A 20012-nucleotide genomic window follows, 5' to 3' on the forward strand; every position below is an offset into this window, starting at 1 on the left:
TCAAGACAAATGAGAAACCATCTCTACAAAAGAGGCTCAGACTAGAAAAGGAAGACAAACCTATACAGAAACCAGTACTATAAATGCCGGGGGGTGGGGGAGATCTAGAACATGATGCAGTGGACGCAGAATAGGGATTTCATTAAGACGGGGAAATGTCGAGAAGTTTCAGAGGCATCATACTTGAAATCTGAATAGATATTCAAATAATGAAGGAGGCAAAAAAGGGGCCAGGCCACATGTTCTCTAGGCAACAGAAACAGTAGAAGCAGAGGTAGAAACATTGTACATATAAGGAACCCCAAGCACTTTATTTGAAGAATTCAGTATGCTTCACATATAAAATCAGCATGTCTACTTTTATAATAGTATACCTCTTTTCAAAAAGGATTTGACGCAGAATTATATGGATATACTCAAAATTCTAGAGAAAAGGTAGCAATATTGGTAATATTCATTCATGAAACAAATAGGTTATTTATGTCAAGAGGGGAAAATTAAACTGGGAATCAGGAGACCAGGAGTCTCATGTAGGTCCACCACTACCTTGTTCTGAGACATTAGTGTGAGGACACTGTGGACTGCCTTCCTAATAATCATGCTCCATTTTCTTTTAATCCCCCAAACCCTAATTTTGTTTAGATACTGGGTGATCCCATGCTTTAGGAGAAGCCTGGGAAGGGTGTGTGTGTGTGTGTGTGTGTGTGTGTATTTGAGAGAGAGAGAATTGAAGCTTATTATGGTTTTTGGCCCATGTGATCTGGAAGGACGTCAGCAGAGAGAACTCTGGGAAAGCTTTCTTACAAAAGCACTGGAAGAAAAGATGCAATCTCCCTGTCTCCATCTAGCCTTTGGCCTTGTCTTTCTTTTAATCTAAAGATTTTATTTATTTGAGAGAGAGAGCGCGCGCACACTAAGTGGAGGAGACAGAGTGAGAGGGAGAAAGAGGCTTCCCACTATGCAGGGAGCCAGACGCGGGGCTCGATCCCAGGACTCCGGGATCGTGACCGGAGCTGAAGGCAGCTGCTTAAGCAAGTGAGCCACGGAGGTGCCCCTGGCCTTGTCTTATATGTGTCCGTTGCCTGGAATTCCTCCTAACCAAGAGGGGACTGACCAGCCGACATACTGAGAGTGGAACAAAACAGAAGATCCATCCCTGATGAAGTCCCCGAACCGCTAAACAAATGCACCTCGAGTGGCCCTGCCTCTGAGTCTCCTGAGATATGAAATACTTTTTTTAGATTTTATTTATGTATTTGACAGAGAGAAAAAGATCACAAGTGGGCAGGGAGACAGGCAGAGGGAGAGGAGGAAGCAGGCTCCCTGCTGAACAGAGACCCCCTGATGCGGGGCTCGATCCCAGGACCCTGAGATCATGACCTGAGCCGAAGGCAGAGGCTTAACCCACTGAGTCACCCAGGCGCCCCTGTTTAAACCACTTTTGTTGGCAAATGAAAACACACTATGAACTTTGTTACATTATTTACTCCAAGGCCTCATGCAGTTGGAATTCTCTAAGACTCCTTTCAGTTCGAACACAGTGACTTTCCAGACTGCCTTCCTTAAGACCTCTTATGTATAAGGCTTTATGCATGGCACTAGATAATTTATCAAGTCCCTCTCTTATCTGCTACCATGCCTGGAGACATTTATCCTAGTATTTATTGGTAAGAAATCACAAAAGCTTACATAACTGCTGTGAAAACTCGAAACCTAAAATATAAGGATATGTAAAGCCTCTGATTCCCACCTACTCAATAAAGTCTATCTCCCTCTCACACACAAAGGAAAAATGCCCAACTCAGAGCACTCCTGATGTAATTTCCCTCATTAGTTCCACAAAATCTGATATTCACACTCCTCCCCCACTTCATGTCTAAATAGTCCTCACGTTTAAAGCCTCCCCCCAAATCTAGCTGTTCTGATGACTTAAGATTTCTCCACCCTGCATTAATCATTCTTCACCTGTGTCCCGCACTTCTTTACTGTAGTCCTGTTGTATGTATGGCTCTGGGCTAGAGCTAGGGAATACAGGAAAACAAAACAAAACAAAAAACCAAAAAAAAAAAAAAAAACAAAAAAAAAAAAACAAAAAACAAAAAACACCAGGAGACCATGTGTCTGTCTTAAAGAGTGATCTTTTTCTTTTTTTTTTGATTTATTTATTTATTTGACAGACAGAGATCACAAGTAGGCAGAGAGGCAGGCAGACAGAGAGAGAGGAGGAAGCAGGCTCCCTGCTGAGCAGAGAGCCCTGAAAGAGTGATCTTTAACACTGAGGTCATAATTTCAGAATTGTGTGTGAAACAGTTATGTTCAGGACAAGGGCTTCTTCAGACTCCAGGAAGGTAGTAGAACGAGTGGTCAAGGGAATAGACTCTGTAAACAGAAGGACTTGGCAAGCCAGGACTTTGAACCTAAGTCTTTCTAGTTTTGTGACTTTGAGAAAGCTACTTGATCTTTCTTCCCCTTACTTTTTAAAATAAATTTCAACAAAGCATAGACACAAAATAAAAAGCCAAAGACCACTAGGTTTATCAATCACTGTCCCCACCCTCCCAGGGAGCCCCTATTCCATCCCTCTTAGTTGACCACTTTCAACTTTGGCTATATCTTCTGGTGTAACTCCATGTTTCTAAATAAAATGCCATATAAACTCATATCACTAATTTTGCTATATCAGTATTCAATGTTTCACTAAATTGTATGCACTAATCACAGCTGGGCCACACTGGGTAATTTCCTTTCTTACAGGATGTTTCATTTTGTGTTTTTTTTTTTTTTAAGATTTTATTTATTTATTTGACAGACAGTGATCACAAGTAGGCAGAGAGAGGGAGGGGGAAGCAGGCTCCCTGCTGAGCAGAGAGCCCGATGTGGGGCTCGATCCCAGGACCCTGAGATCATGACCTGAGCCTAAGGCAGAGGCTTTAACCCACTGAGCCACCCAGGCGCCCCAGGATGTTACGTTTTATTCAATTTCAAATTGCTTAATTTTCAGTTACCAATCATTAATTCAGCCTAGAATTCTAGAGAACTAAAAATCTCTGAACAGATAGAAACATCAAGTGTTTTTGGAGACATCCTTTGTGGAGCATGATATTATCCAGCTTCGGTCTGAACCTGTGCTCTCCAATAACTTGGGAGAGCTTTGTGACCTTGCTGGGAGATGCTGAGATACAGCACTGAAGCATAAATGTTCCCCATATTCCCAATCTGCAGAAATTGATGACCTGATTCTAAACCCATATTCCCAATCTGCAGAAACTGATGACCTGATTCTAAACCCATATTCCCAATCTGCAGAAATTGATGACCTGATTCTTTGCAATCAAAGGATACAGTTGCCATTAAAAGAAAAACTCATATACTGGACTTTATGAAAATTAAAACCTTCTGAGCTTCAAAAGACATCATTAAGAAAAATATCTGCAAAGCACTTGTGTCCAGAATATACAAAGAACTCTTAAACACACCACAAAGGACAAACTAATGATAAGTAAGTACATAGGAACATAGTCAATGTTATTAGTTATTAGGGAGGTGATGCTTGCCCAGTAGAATGACTAAAATTAAAAAGACAGAAAATACTAAGTGTTGGCAAGAATGAAGAACTCTCCTAGATTCCTGGTAGGAATATAAAGCTATATAGTCAACTGGGAAAAGTTTTGTCGGCTTTTTATAAAGTTAAACATACACTTAGTTCACAGCCAACCAGTTCTACTCTTAGAAATCTACCCAAGAAAAATGAAACATGTCTGTAAAACGATTTGTACATGAACCTTCAGGGAAGCATTATTCTCAGAAGGTAAAACTGGAAATCTACATGTTCATGACAGGTGAATAGATGGATAAACAAACTGTGGCCTATTCATGTAACATACTACTACTCAGCAATAAAAAAGGAAAACTGCTGAGGCAGGCATGAAACTCAAAAACGTAACTTGGACAAAAGAAAGCAGACATTACAAAAGTACACAATATAGGATTCCATATATGTTCAATTTATATATGTGCGCGCGTGTGTTAAAGTTCTAGAATTGGCAAAACTAATCTATAGCGATAAAGAGCCCACCAGTGGTTTTTGAGGTAGGAAAAAGAAAACTGGAAGTGAAGTAGGCACAAAGGAACTTTCTGGGGTGAGAGAGTCTATTTTTATTGGTTTGCTGGTTACAGGATACACAGATTTACCAAAATTCACTGAACTATATATACTTAAACTGTGTTTGGCACCAAATACTGATACAGTATAGAAAACAATTTCTGACCAAGATCTAGTAAAATTATAATGTGACCATAGAAAAATTAATCTCCAGAGCCCTATGTTAAAAAAAAACAAAACCAGGGGAGCCTGGGTGGCTCAGTGGGTTAAAGCCTCTGCCTTCAGCTCAGGTCATGATCTCAGGGTCCTGGGATCGAGCCCCGCATCAGGCTCTCTGCTCAGCGGGGAGCCTGCTTCCCCCCCCCTCTCTGCCTGCCCCTCTGCTACTTGCGATTTCTGTCAAATAAATAAAATCTTAAAAAAAAAAAACCTACTTATATATGACTCACAGGTTAAATTATAATGAAATTTAAAATGGCTGAATGACAATGAAAAGTACCAACTAAATTTAGATACATGTAAAGTGTAAGAAAAAAAAATCTACCAAAAAAACCCTATTAATTTTAAATGTAAATATTAAAGAAAAACGCTGGAAAATCAGTGAATTAAAGTCAATTCAAGAACTCAAAAAACATACAAACAGTAAATTAATAAGAGAATAAGGAAAGGAAATAAATGATAAGGATCAGAAGTTAATTAAACAGAAGAAAAAAGAACCACAGAGCAGGGAAAAATAAAGATTACTTCTTCGAAAAAAAAAAAAAAAATTCGGGGTTCCTGAGTGGTTCAACTGGTTACATGTCCAACTCTTGATCTCTGCTCAAGTCTTGATCTCAGGGTTAGTTCAAGCCCTGAGCCTACTGTTTGCTGGCATTGTTTCTGTTCTGCCACCAAGCTGATTTTCTTTCCTTTTGTCAGTCCCCAAATTTTTACCAGAGTATGTCTTAGGGCTGGGCCAGTTTTCCTTGGAATACATGGTGCATCCTTTCAAAATGTACATTCAAAAAATAAATTATGTCTTTTTACAGAAATATTTGAATTATACTTTAAGATATCTGACTAATTATATTATTTTGATTCTCTTCTTTGGGGGCTCCAAGTTTGCAAGTATATTTTGGATCTCTTTTGGCGGTCTCCTATATTACTATCTCAGTATTTTCTTTTTAGAGATTAATTTGTTTGCTTTTAATCACTTTTCTCATGTTATCTTTGGTTCTGTTTCACACAGTAAAAATCATGGTAAAATAAGCACAACATTTCAAGTCTAATCTTTAGATTTGCCATGGGACCTAGTCTCTCATGTGCCTCCTATTTTACTCTGTTTCTGAAACAGTTTAATCTTTTTCTTCCTTTTCTTTTCTGTTCTGCTAGTGCCCATTTCACATCCTCCTATGGTCTGGCTATCTCTTCCTCGAATTCTTTTTTTTTTTTTTTTTTTTTAAGATTTTATTTATTTATTTGACAGACAGCACAAGTGGGCAGAGAGGCAGGCAGAGAGAGAGGAAGGGAAGCAGGCTCCCCGCTGAGCAGAGAGCCCGATGCGGGGCTCGATCCCAGGACCCTGGGATCATGACCTGAGCTGAAGGCAGAGGCTTTAACCCACAAAGCCACCCAGGCGCCCCTCTTCCTCAAATTCTTGTAATTCTGCTTTGTGGTCTTCATTTTTTGTGTTCATTTATTTTATTTTTAAATACTTTATTGAGATACAGCTCACGGCATACAATTTACCCACCTAAAATGTACAATTCAATGGCTTTCGTCTATTCAGACCTGTGCAAACATCACTACTATCAATTTTAGATCATCTCGTCACTCCAAAAAGAAGCTGTGTACCCCTCAGCCACTATCCTCACCCTTCAATGCTTCCTATCCCCAGGCCCAGGTAACCATTATTTTACTTTCTGTCTGTATAGATTTGCCTATATTGGACCATTTTATGTAAATGGAATCCCACAATACGTGGTCCTTTGTGCCTGGCTTCCCTCACACAGCATCGTGTTTTCGGGGTTCATCCATATGGTGGCATCTACTTCACTCACATTTCATTTTCACTGGCTCATTTAGAGGAAGATGATACTTTCTGGATATACCACATTTTCTTTTATCCAATCACCAACTGATGGACATTTGGAATGTTTCAACTTTTGGGGTATTATGTACAATACTATGAATGTTAATGTACAAGTTTTTGTGTGGACATTTTTTCAGTTCTCCTGAATATATACCTAAGAGAACGGCTGAACCATGATAAATCTATGTTTAACCATTTGGAGAACTGCTATTCTGTTTTCCAAAGTGACTGCACCATTTTACCTTCTCATTAGCAGTGCATGGAAAGTTGTACTTTCTCCACATCACTGCTGACACTTGTTACTATCCTTCCAACCAAATAAGTGTGGAGCTTATTTTTAAGTTTATGTTGGGATTTTAAGTCACTTTTCATCTACTTCAAGAGGTCCACAACCTTCTTCATGAAGGGCCAGACAGTAAATATTTTAGGACTGTGAGCATACAGTCTCTGTTACAAAGACTTAGTTCTGCTGGTGAAGCATAAAAGCAGCCACAGACAATGTGTAAATGAATGGAAAAGTGACTAGGTTCTAACAAAACTTTATTTAAAAACAGGCAAATGCAGTCACTTGCCCAGCCCTGATCTACACTGTACCAGTATTCGGGGCTTTTCTTGTCATCTGTAGAAAACTGTGTGATGCACATCCCTCCACCTTAGCCTTTTCTTATACATTTCTATCAGTTAACTACTGCTTAGTAACAAACCATCTCAAAATTCAGTAGCTTATAGCCACAATCATCTACTACTGCTCACACTTCTACAACCTTGGCTGAATTAGGCTTAGCTCAGCTGGGGCAGCCCTGCTACATCTCCTACGTTCCTTCAACCAATAAGCTAGGGAGGCAAGTTTTTCTCATGGAAATGACAGAGGTACAGAGAACAAGTGGAGAATACCCAAGTCCTTTTAAGATTTATTAGGCCTGAAACTAATATACTATCACATCTACCTGACATTATTGCCCAAAGCTAGTCATATGGCCAAACTTAAAGTCAAGGGGGAGAGAAAAAAGCCCTGGGGTTCACAGCGCAACTGATCATGGTAATGACTGTACACCTTGTGAATATACTAAAAACCAATGAATTCTACCTCAATATTAAAAATATTATGTTACAAAAAACCAAAAACAAACCAACAAAGAAATGCAATTGCCACTGTATCGTTGTAAGGATGCTGTACATATTCTTTCTGGGGTTTTTTGTACTTGAACAAGAAGATTCAGGGTGTAGGGAGGGATGAGAGAAGTTTTGAGGTTTCTTAATGTAAGAGTTCCCCCTTCTCTGTTCCTGCATCCAAGGATTTTTGAAAAAATAATACTTGTTGTCGCCAATCCTCTTGTAACCTGCAAGTGTAATCTGGTTCAGGAGGGCCTATTAATTCCAGCTCAGTTTCCTCTTCAAGACTACTACAAGACCCACATCCCTTGCTTTCCAAGGTCATATACTCACTTCTAGGGGTATTTCGCTAGCACATTCTAAGATCTCTGGGCCACTCAGGCACTTTCCAATTTCTCTCTGCTTTCCTTAATGTTCAGTCTTAGCCTGGTACTTAGCAATTCTCTCTTAAGACGGGACTGTTTCTGGACTAAACAGCTGCTGGTCATTTCTGAGCTATGCCCCCTCTGCACAACTCCACCTTTCTCACAGAACTGTTGGGGCTTCCCAACAGTACTTACATCTAATTTCAAGTTTACAGGGTTTCTTTTATTCCTGCCCTTGTTCAAAGTGTAGTTTGGGCACGGCACCTCCCCTCCTTCCCATTTTTTTTTTTTCTAGAAGTACAATGATGAAGAACTAATCTGGTCTTCTTTCTGGAACTGAAGGTTTGGTCTGGTGATTCGATTTGGTTTTGTTCTCCTGTTTTCTTCTTCAGGACACCAGACAGAAGACCCATTCAACCAGACGCTCACCTCTTCCAGTTCCGGGACTTTAATAATGGTTTCCTCCCACTATATAAGAAAAAGACCTCTTTGGTTCTCCACTTTTATTTACTCACTCTTATTTTCTAATTCTTGTGGCTATTTTATTTTGGGGGAGAATTCTTCAGCTTTATTATCCAATCATTATATATTTTCTTCTGCTCTCACAGAGACCTTTTCTGTTTCCTGAATAATTTTGCTTTTTTAAAAAATAGAACCTCTTCTTTCACAGATGTCATTTCTTTTCTCTTGAAAGGTACCATAGTTTTAGTTGGTTCAAGTTTCTTCTGTTACCTGCAGTAAATCTATTTCTACCAAGATCCTTTTATTTCCTACTTGTTTATTCCTGTTTGGTTCCTTCCTTCCTTCCTTCCTTTTTATTTGTTTGAGAGAGAGAGTGAGTACCAGCAGGGGGAGGGGCAGAGGGAGAAGCAAACTGCCCACTGAGCAGAAAACCCTACCCGGGCTCAATCCAGGGACCCTGGGATCATGACCTGAGCCAAAGACAGAGCCTTAACCGACTGAGCCACCCAGGCAGCCCTCCTGTTTGGTTTCTTTTATGTTAGAGACTCCCACCAAATGGCTGGTGATCCTTCGCTGTCCACATGTGAGGCACTTAGAGCTGACGACGAGGCCAGCGCATGAACAGTGTCTCTGACCAGCAGCTCTCTCGCACTCTCTCTTTTTCTCTCTCTCCTGTGATCTGATGGTGATACAGCTATTTAATTAGGCGAACTCCCGAAGTCTGTATCCGCTAAATATTTTACCAGGGTTGATGTTTCCCCAGGAAAGAATCCTTTAAGATCTTGTTTAGGAGGAGCACAAGCTCGACTCTTGGCTCTGAAGAGTCACGCAGCCAGACAGCTCTGGCTTCCCTACTCAGTACGGCGACTTCCACTGAACGCTCATCCTGGTTTCCGTGCTCTGCTCCACCCCAGCTGCCTCAGCCTCCTGAATGTGATCACCTCCCGCAGGTGAGCTGTCAGTGCCCTGTCTGGGTAGAAGACAGCTAAGCAACTGTCTAGAGGCGAGGAGCAGGGAAGGGAGTCTAGAGCATCAAAACTACCAAAATCACCACTTAATCATTCTACTTCTGTGCCACCCTATCATCTTGCCTTGAGAAATACTTGTAACTTCCAAATCCTGAGCTGCTGCCGGACTGCCCGCTGGGAGTCCACTGGCCTCTTGCCCACTGACTGCTCTTCGGCTTTCGGCAGCCCCACTCCGTAAAGCCACACAGGACTCGCCATCTTCGTGCTAGTTCCCCAAAGCTGACTGTACCTGGCATCTACTTTTCCATTCTTTTTGTCAGTTTATATCTTTACTCTTTTACTGCCACCTCAGTGGGATTTCCAGAGGGTGTATACAACTGGACATGTTAAACTAGAAGTGTCTACTTAAACTAGTTTCTTCATTTAAAAAATGTGGAATATACCCTCTAACTCTGGTAGCTATGACTACCAGTATTTTTTATTTTAACTTCTACAATAATGAAGACTTCGTTTTATTTACCACATACCAAAGTGCACATCATATCTTCAATAAATGTTTCACTTAAAATGAATTACCTTTTAGTGCATATGTACTCAATAAGCATGTCCTCAAATACAGAAAAAGTGTAATCTCCAGAAGTTCTTCAATGACATTTCTTTCGAAAGCACTCTGTTCCTTTCTTTGAGAGTACTTGTCATGATTTATAACTACATATTTATAACTACTTCATTAATGGCTAATTCCCTAATAAACCTGCCCCTGTAAGGGCAGAAACCATTTCTGTTTTGTTTACCTCTGATTGCTTAGCAGCCAGCCCAATGCCTGGCATATAGTGAACATGTATCTGGTGACTAAATGAAAGAATAAATAATATTTATGCTATTTAATCTGTATCAAAACTCAGTAAAAGGAATAAAGCTTCCCAACTTTTTAATAAAGCAGCTAAATGTAGTACCAAAATCTGACAAAATCTAAAAAAGGAAATAAAAAAGAGTTATCTCTAGTATGAATATTAATGCTAAAATCCTAAAATATATGCATTGGCAAAGAGAATCTATCCCGAGATTAAAATAACAGAGATTAATTCAGATTCATCACAGGATTGTTAAGAATTGGTTCAATAAACAGGAAATCCATAAATTTAACTAACCACATTAATAAATCAAAGTAAAACAATCACAGAGGGGCCACTGATTGTGGGATAAGGTAGGAGAGCCAAATGTCAGACTGTCAAAACAAAGTTACTATATACGTATTTATATTACAATGCCTTATAATGTGTAAATTTTTGTTGCTGCAGATATTTTTAAAATTTATGCATTTTTTTGCCATACTTAATCTAAAAATCAAATTAAGATGCTCCCAAATAAAAGCTGTTGATTTAATAACGTAGAAAAATATCCTACCACACTGAAAGAAAGCTGGAGTAGCCAAATTTATATGGGACAAACAAGATTTTAAGCCCAAGACTGTAACAAGAGATGAAGAAGGGCCCATCACGAAGCTATACCAACTGTAAATATTTATGCACCCAACTTGGGAGCACCCAGATATATCAATCAATCAATAACAAACATAAAGAAACTCATTGATAATAATATAGTAATAGTAAGGAACTTTAACACCCCACTCACCATAATGGACAGATACCTAAGCAGAAAATCAAAAAGGAAACTATGGCTTTGAAACATACTGGGTCAGATGGACTTATGAGATATATTTAGAACATTTCATCCTAAAGCAACAAAATATACATTCTTTTTAAGTGCACAAGGAACTTTCACCAGAACAGATCACATACTGGGTCACAAATCAGCCCTCAACAAGCACAAAAAGACCGAGATCATACCATGTATATTTACAGACCACAACACTATGAAATTTGAAGTCAAACACAGGAAAAAACTTTGGAAAGACAGATACATGGAGATTAAAAAACATCCTACTAAAGAATGAATGGGTTAGGGGTGCCTGGGTGGCTCAGTGGGTTAATCCGCTGCCTTTGGCTCAGGTCATGATCTCAGGGTCCTGGGATCGAGTCCCACATCGGGCTCTCTGCTCAGCAGGGAGCCTGCTTCCCTCTCTCTCTGCCTGCCTCTCCATCTACTTGTGATTTCTCTCTGTCAAATAAATACATAAAATCTTAAAAAAAAAAAAAAAAAGAATGAATGGGTTAATTGGGAAATTAAAGAAAAACTAAAAAAAAAAAAAAAAAAAATACATGGAAGCAAATGGAAATGAAAAGATGACAGTCGAATACCCTTGGGATGAAGCAATTCTAGAGGAGAACACAGACAGCAACCTTTTTTTTTTTTTTTTTAAGATCTTATTTATTTATTTGACAGAGAGAGATCACAAGTAGGCGGAGAGGCAGGCAGAGAGAGAGGAGGAAGCAGGCTCCCTGCTGAGCAGAGAGCCCGATGAGGGACTCGATCCCAGGACACTGAGATCATGACCTGAGCCGAAGGCAGAGGCTTAACCCACTGAGCCACCCAGGTGCCTGACAGCAACCTTTTTGACCTCGGCTGGAGCAACTTCTTACTAGACACATCACTGGAGGCAAAGAAAACAAAAGCAAAAATAAACTATTGGGACATCGAGATCAAATGCTGCACAGCAAAGGAAATAATCAACAAAATTAAAAGGCGGCCTATGGAATGACATAATGGAAATTACGTATCTGATAAAGGGTTAGTATCCAAAATCTATAAGGAACTTATCAAACTCAACACCCAAGAAACAAATAACCCCATTAAGAATTAGACAGAAGACATGAATAAACACTTTTCCAAAGAAGCCATCCAGACGGCTAACAGACTTAAAAAGATGCTCAAATCACTCATTATCAGGGAAATACAAATCAAAACCACCATGAGATGGGCACCTGGGGGGTTCAGTCAGTTAAGCGGCTGCCTTCAGCTCTGGTCATGATCTCAGGGTCCTGGGATCAAACCCCATGTTGGGCTTTCTGTTCAGCAGAATCTGCTTCTCCCTCTCCTGCTTCTGTTCCCTCCCCCGCCCCCTCTCAAATAAATAAATAAAATCTAAAAAAAAAAACCCAAACGATGAGATACCACCTCACACCTATCAGAATGGCTAAAATTAACAAAACAGGCCAACAGGTGTTGACAAGAATGTGCACCACTGGTGGGAATGCAAACTGGTGCAGCCGCTCTGGAGAACAGTGTGGAGGTTCCTCAAAAAGTTAAAAATAGAGCTGCCCTATGACCCAGCAATTGTACTGCTAGGTATTTACCCAAAGATACAAAAACACAGATTTGAAGGGGCACATGTTTATAGCAGCATTATCAACAACAGCCAAATTATGGACATATGGAAAGAGCCCCAGTGTCCATCGACTGATGAATGGATAAAGTTGTGTTATATATATTTACAATGGAATATTACTAAGTTATCAAAAAGAATGAAATCTTGCTATTTGCAATGATATGGATGAAGCTAGTTTATATTACGCTGAGCAAAGTAAGTCAAAGACAAATACCATATGATTTCACTCGTATGTGGAATTTAGGAAACAAAACAGATGAACATACAGGAAGGGGGGGAAGGGGAGAGAGAGGGGGAGAGGGAAGCAAACCATAAGAGACTGTTCAGAATAAAAAACGAACAGAGAGTTGATGGAGGGAGGTGGGTAGAAGCTGGGTATTAAGGAGGGCGCTTGTTATGATGAGCACTGGGTGTATGTAAGTGATGAAGCACTGTATTCTACTGAAACCACCATTATATGTTAACTAACCAGAATTTAAATAAAAATTACAAAAGAAAAAAAAGATTTCTATAACAACATTAAGAAAATAAAGTAACTTAAGACACCTGGGTGGCTCAGTTGGTTAAGACTCTGCCTTCAGCTCGGGTCATGATCTCAGGGTCCTGGGATCGAGCCCCATATTGGGCTCTCTGCTCAGCAGGGAGCCAGCTTCCCCCTCTTTCTGCCTGCCTCTCTGTCTACTTGTGATCTCTGTCTGTCAAATAAATAAATAAAATCTTAAAAAAAAAAAAAAGAAAATACTGTAGAATAAGAGTTTCATAAAATTTTTTAAAAAAAATATAAAGAAATTTGCCCTGTACAAAAGTTTAAATGTTGGGCGCCTGGGTGGCTCAGTGGGTTAAGCCGCTGCCTTCGGCTCAGGTCACGATCTCAGGGTCCTGGGATCGAGCCCCACATCGGGCTCTCTGCTCAGCAGGGAGCCTGCTTCCTCCTCTCTCTCTGCCTGCCTCTCTGCCTACTTGTGATCTCTCTCTGTCAAATAAATAATCAAAAATCAAAAAAAAAAAAAGTTTAAATGTTTTCTAACGCACAGATAATCATACACACAAGGAATAAAAACCAATGACCTTTGCCTAAGGGCAAAATACGGGTACTCACTGTTTGACATTTCAAAAGATGACCTAGACTACTGTAGATCTCTACCCCGGCAGAGCTGTAAGGAGGGATGCCCTGTCTCCGGAAGTTCTGCAAGGCCTTCCTCACTCGGACACCCAGAGAATCCAGTGAGGAGTCGGGAGCAAAGGAGTTGGGTAAACCTGTCCGTACCGTCCAACCTGTCCTGGCGGCCCCACCGAAGTTTCACTCCGAAGGTCAAACACCAGTCTGTCCCCCTCCCAGCCTCCTCTGCACCCAGCTCTAAGGAAGACCGCCCGCTGGCGGGTCCGGTGCCCTGGCAGCAGCGGGGAGCCTCACCTCATGGTGCGTGGGGGAGGGGGCTGCGCCTCTGCCGCCGGCCTGTCGGCCCCCTCCCACCAGCGAAGTCCAGTGCGGTGGCCGGGCGGCGCGGGGCGGCACCTTTTAAAAGCCAACGAGGGCCGCCGACCGCGAGCCCGCGGAAGGCAGGCGCAGACCCCAGAACCTCAGCCACAGAACCGGGTAGGGGGTTCATGGGAGCTGCAATCTAGTTCGAGGGCTGGTCGAACAAGCAGAGCGCCCTTGGTCTGCCTTCCTCTGAGGTCTTCCAATGCCCTCTCTCCGGCGTTTGCTATTTTACGGGGCGTGCTCCCAGCTTCAATTTCTTCGAGGATCTTGCCCGCAGGCTCTCAGGAATGATGCTGTAATGATGACGGATTGCAAGTCCCAGACCTAATCTGACACCTACATCTGTACACTACAGTGATCCCCAATTACTCTGAATCGGTGCCCCTATAAACCGTTCCCATTATCGTCTATATAAATGCACCAGCTACAGTTTCATGGGGCTTTGCTGTATGATTTACAAAAACAGAAGGTCTACTGAATGATTTTGAGTCTCCACAGATCCCCGGGAGATGCTGGTATCAGCACTTGTGGTCAGGATGGGGTGCTCACCCACTAAGCCAGGCAGCCCCAACAAAACCTACAAAAAATAAAACTATTCTGGGGCATGAAGTATTTGGTCTGACCTAAGGACATCTTTACTTTTGGCTCAAGCTTTAACAAAGTTACTAAAGACATGTACCTGCATTTCCTGACCATATCTGCATTTGTTAGAGGAAAATCTGTTCAGGAGATCCTAGAAAATCATTACCACCTTTATGTTGTACATATAGAAAACATACAGGAAAATCTTAACTCACAAAATTCACTTAAATTCATAAAGAATCATGTAGACTGACTATGTACTATTTAAAATAGCAAACACACTTTGAGTATTTAGTATAACCAAAGGAAAATAAATCGTTTTTTGAAAAAACATTTTCGGAGGATTATATCCATTGTGTAAAATGAGACATACCCATGTACTATGACTTTTTCATTTAACTGTGGCATATTTACTTTTGGACTTAATATTCAAATTTTGAAGATTGTTTTAACAATCCTCAGAATCCAACCTCACAGTAAAAAGTATTTTTATATAGCAAATAGATGCTTATAATCTTATATCTGCCAAGTTTTCTCTCTTGCTATGCTATGTAGACTCTTTAGAGACCATACTTTCCACATTCAAGTTATGCACCTTTCATTGGAACTATTTCAAAGTTTATATGGTGTCATTTTTAGACAGTAACTGACCTTTTTCTGGCTCCTTATCAAACTGGATTTACTAATTTGTGCTTTATTTTTTTAAAAAGGGTTTTATTTATTTATTTGAGGCAGGGAGCACAAGCTGGGGGAGAGGCAGAGAGAAAGGGAGAAGCGTCTGCTTCCCCACCAAGCAGGGAGCCTTGAGATCATGACCTGAGCCCAAGGCAGACACTCAACTGAATGAGCCACACAGGTGCTCCTAATCTGTGCTTTAAACTATCAGCTTGCAGTGAGATGGCTGCATTAAACGCACTACTGTATTTTATTACAAGGACACTGTTAAGTAATTTTGTACCTCTTTAAAAAAAAATTATTTATTCATTTGACAGAGAGAGACACAGCTAGAGAGGAACACAAGAAGGGGGAGTAGGAGAGGGAGAAGCAGGCTTCCCACTAAGCAGGGAGCCCGATTCGGGACTTGATCCCAGGACCCCGGGATCATGACCAGAGCCAAAGGCAGATGCTTAACCAGGCACCCCAGTTTTGTACCTCTTAAAAGAAAATCCTAACAATAAATTTTTCTCATGGACAATTACATTTTAAAACCTGCTTTGGATTCTTTTGATTTCAGATGATGAAAGAGAAAGTGACCTAACCCATGCCATAACAGGATGACTTTTTTTTACTGCTCACACCCCTAGAAATATCCCATCCTGAAAGTCCTGGGCAGGGAGCAGATGTGTATTCAAAGGTTCTAAACAGGGTCTATTTCACCATGCCAAGGAAGGTAGTGAGTCTTTACACAGAATATAAGCAAGGGATTTAATTCTCCAATTCTCCTTTCCTTGTTAAGGGAAAACAAAGTAGGCTCCAGACACATTTCTTATGCTAAAAGCAGTAATGTTAAAAAGAGAAGCTAAATTTAAAACAAAAACAAAAGGACAACTGAGTTAACCAATAAAAATAAAAACTGTTACTTTTAGAATAAATGAAATAATCTCTTAGCAAATATATTCAAAAAGAAAAATTAAAAAGCAGAACAAAAAAGAGACTATTACCACAAACACAGAGAAAGCATTTCTAAAATTATAAATGTCTTCCACAATTTATACTAATTAATTTGAAAACTATAAAAATATAATTTGCTGGGGCGCCTGGATGGCTCAGTGGGTTAAGCCGCTGCCTTCGGCTCAGGTCATGATCTCAGGGTCCTGGGATCGAGTCCCGCGTCGGGCTCTCTGCTCAGCAGGGAGTCTGCTTCCTTCTCTCTCTCTCTCTGCCTGCCTCTCAGTGTACTTGTAATTTCTCTCTGTCAAATAAATAAATAAAATCTTAAAAAATATATATATATATATATATAATTTGCCAACACTGATCGAAACAAAAGAAACATCTAAATAAACCAATTATGATGAAAAAACTGAAAGAGGAGTCCTAGTCCTACCCCTTCCCCCAAAAGACTAGGTCTAGAGTTTTATTGTCAGATTTTACTTCTCACTTACCAGATTATCAGGTACCTACAAGTCTGGCAATGCAGTCTGTTGGTGGAACTGTGGGAAACAAAGTGAAGAGAAAAGCAAAAGGACAGGAAAAAATACATACTATGTAGATGAAAAAAGACTGATTTATACTTTTATATGGACAGGTCAGCAGAAATGGAAATTCACAGTTCAGGATTTATGAATAGCTAATAAACACATTTCAAAATACCTCCCGTTTACAGATATAAGAAGCCAAACAATCCCCAGCAAGGTAAAGATACACTGCATTGAACTAGCACCGCGCTAAACACAAAGAAGAATACCAAAGTAGCCAGAGAACAAACAACTGAGACACAGCTGACCTCTCAGGGGCAATAATGGAAAAGACAAAGAAAAGAGGGATAAGATGTGTAAATATGCTCGGCAGCGGCCAACCTAAACTGCATTACTTAGCAGAAGCATCTTCCGCAAATGACAGTGAAACAAAGATACTTTCAGGTAAACAAAACTGGAAAGAGTTCATCACCAAGCAATTCTTCAACAACAACAAAAAAGCCATCCCAAAGGATATGCTTTGAGCAGAAGAAAAATGGCCCTAAACTGATGTTCTAAAAGATAAAAGAAGCCATAGAGAAAAGAAGTTAAAATGTGGGAAATGGAAATAAGCACTGACTGTGAAACACAACAATAATTCTAAACAGGTCCCCTTCTGTCCAGTAAGAATAGTGCTTAAAAATATTAAAACATATGATGACATATAAGCCACGAAGGGACTGAATGAAGTCAAGCTTCTACGGTTCTGGTACCATCTAAGAGGAAGGTAAAACTATTGGGTTTTTTTGTTTGGTTGGTTGTGTTTTTTTGTTTTTGTTTTTGTATTTTTAGATTTTTGAAAAGTCAGGGATGCATGATATTTCTAAGAGAATCATAAAAACCAAAAAAGAGAGCCTATTTTCCAAACTAGTACATGGGGAAAATGGAATGCCAGAGATATTAAATCGATATTTAAAAAATAACAGAAGGGGGGGGCGCCTGGGTGACTCAAGTCAGTTAAGTGGCAAGACTTGGGCTCAGATTGTGATCCCAGGGTTCTGGGATCGAGTCACACTTCGGGATCCTTACTCAGCAGGGAGCTTGCTTCTCCCTCTGCCTGTTGCTCCCTTTGCTTGTGTGCTCGTGCGTGCGCTTTCTCTGACAAAAAAAATTTTTTTAATTTCAAAAAATAAAAAAATTACAGGAGAAAGAAATATAGACTAGCCAGGGAATGTAATGACAGTGAGTGTAAATCGGCTAGATGTCTCAGCCGAAATGCTTTAAAACTGCATTAAAAAATTCCAACAGATGCTCTTAAAAGAGACATCTAAAACATACAAGTGCATGACTCTACAGCTATTTCAAAATAAATGAATTTAAAAAACACAAAAAGAAATGCATTAAAGAGAAAATTACAAAGCACAAGTGATAAACTACAAGCAAGATGAATTAACAGCACAGAAGGGAGAAATATTCAATATCAAAACTGAAAAAAGGAGACATAATTACACATGCTTCACACATTAAAGATAGCACAAGCGCACTGTTAACAACCATAAATATTAAAAATTCAGACAAAACAGAGACCTAAAAAAATCTAAGTAACTGACAATTTTTTTCAAATCTTGAGTAAATCATGTAACCACTAAAAAAAATTAAATCACTAGTCAAAAATTTGCCACCAAAAAAACTTCAGACCTAAGTGGATTCAATGGTAAATTCTACCACAACTGGTTATCTACCTGAGAATAAAGTTAAATTTTATTTATACTCCTATCTACCCACGATTAACAATTCCAAATAGATAGACACAAAATGAAAATCCTTAAAATTAACTTCAATTCATCAAAAAACATCACAAAGAGAGAGAAAAGGTATTTGCAACCCATTTTACTACCTAAGGATTAGTACCCAGAGCATGTAAAAAAGTCCAGGGATAGGGGTGCCTGGGTGGCTCAGTGGGTTAAGCCGCTGCCTTCAGCTCGGGTCATGATCTCAGGGTCCTGGGATCAAGTCCCACATCCGGCTCTCTGCTCAGCAGGGAGCCTGCTTCCCTCTCCCTCTCTTTCTGCCTGCCTCTCTGCCTACTGTCTGTCAAATAAATAAATAAAATCTTTAAAAAAAAAAAAAAAAAAAAAGTCCAGGGATGCTAGGTGGCTCAGTCCATTAAGCATCTGATTTTAGTTCAGGTCGTAATCCCAGGGTCCTGGGATCAAGTCCTGCATTGGGCTCCTTGCTCAGCAGGGAGTCTCCTTCTCCCTCTGCCTGCTGATCCCCCTGCTTATTCTCTCTCTCTCTCTCTCTCTCTCTCTGACAAATAAATAAATAAATAAAATCTTAAAAAAAAAAAAAAGTCCAACAGTCCAACGACCCCAAGAAATGGGGGCACCTGGGTGGCACAGTCGGTGAAGGGTCTGCCTTCAGCTCGGGTCATGATCCCAGGGTCCTGGGACTGAGCCCCACATCAGGCTCCTTGCTCTGCAGAAGGCCTGCTTCTCCCTCTCCCACTCCCCCCTGCTTGTGTTCCCTCTCTTGCTGTGTCTCTCACTGTGAAATGAATAAATAAAATCTTAAAAAAAAAAAAAGAATAGAAATGGACAAGGGACATGAACAGTACACAGAGGGGGGGAAAAGGCCTCTAAACATAGGAAAAGATGTTCAAACTCAGTCATAATTATCTGTAAACGGATTTATCAAACTACCAAAGAACACAAGTTGAACAAGGTATCCTGTGAGAGACTTTAGGAAAAGAGTCATTGCAATACACTGCAGGTAAACATGCAAAATTCCAAGAAAAAGCACTTTGGCAGTATTTCTCAAAATTTCAAAGGCATTTAACCTTTAACTCAGTACCACCCTTCTGGAAATTAATAGTACAGAAATAGCTGCTCACATACAAAATGACAACTCTACAAAAATTCTCCATGCACCATTGTTTTTAACAGCAAAAGACCAGAAATTGATTATCTACTACAGACCAGTTAAATAAACTGGTACAGCCACACAATGAGAAACTGTTTTCCTATGCTGTAGAATAAGCATGCTACCTATACACTGCTTTGTGAAGATTTCCAGGATACACTGATAAATGGAGGGGGAAAAATGCAGCATAGCACAAATCAGGTTAAGAGAAATAAAAAAACAAACACTGGGGAATGAGTTGGATAGGCACAGGAAAGAAAAGATTTTTCTTCGTATGATCTTTATGTATTTTTTAATTGTTAAAATAAATTATTCTAGTAATTTTTTAAGCAACAGGAAGAGTTCAACGTGCATATATAACAGATGTTTTAAAAATTCATACAGGGGCGCCTGCGTGGCTCAGTGGGTTAAAGCCTCTGCCTGCGGCCCAAGTCATGATTTCAGGGTCCTGGGATTGAGCCCCGCATCGGGCTCTCTGCTCAGCGGGGAGCCTGCTTCCCCTCTCTGCCTGCCTCTCTGCCTATCTGTGATCTCTCTC

The 20012-nt window shown here is 40.2% G+C and overlaps 1 protein-coding gene across 5 annotated transcripts in view; it reads right to left on the minus strand.

Moving 5' to 3' along the window:
* TASOR2 (transcription activation suppressor family member 2) overlaps nucleotides 1-20012 on the minus strand; it is a 77923-nt gene that overhangs the window by 53585 nt on the left and 4326 nt on the right. For 3 of the 5 annotated variants that reach the window (XM_004757927.3, XM_045072317.1, XM_013059094.2), the window contains exon 1: nucleotides 13785-15170. The exons of 1 other annotated variant lie outside the window; for it this stretch is intronic. In XM_004757927.3, coding sequence (XP_004757984.2) covers nucleotides 13785-13789 — 5 coding nt within the window. In that variant the 5' untranslated portion in view covers nucleotides 13790-15170. Of the gene's footprint in view, nucleotides 1-13784; nucleotides 15171-20012 lie in introns of those variants that run through there. One more of the 5 variants, XM_004757925.3, reaches the window with a different exon arrangement.

The sequence above is a fragment of the Mustela putorius genome, unplaced genomic scaffold (assembly GCF_011764305.1).
Source record: "Mustela putorius furo isolate JIRA1106 unplaced genomic scaffold, ASM1176430v1.1 tig00004033_pilon_pilon_pilon, whole genome shotgun sequence".
NCBI lineage: Eukaryota > Metazoa > Chordata > Mammalia > Carnivora > Mustelidae > Mustela > Mustela putorius.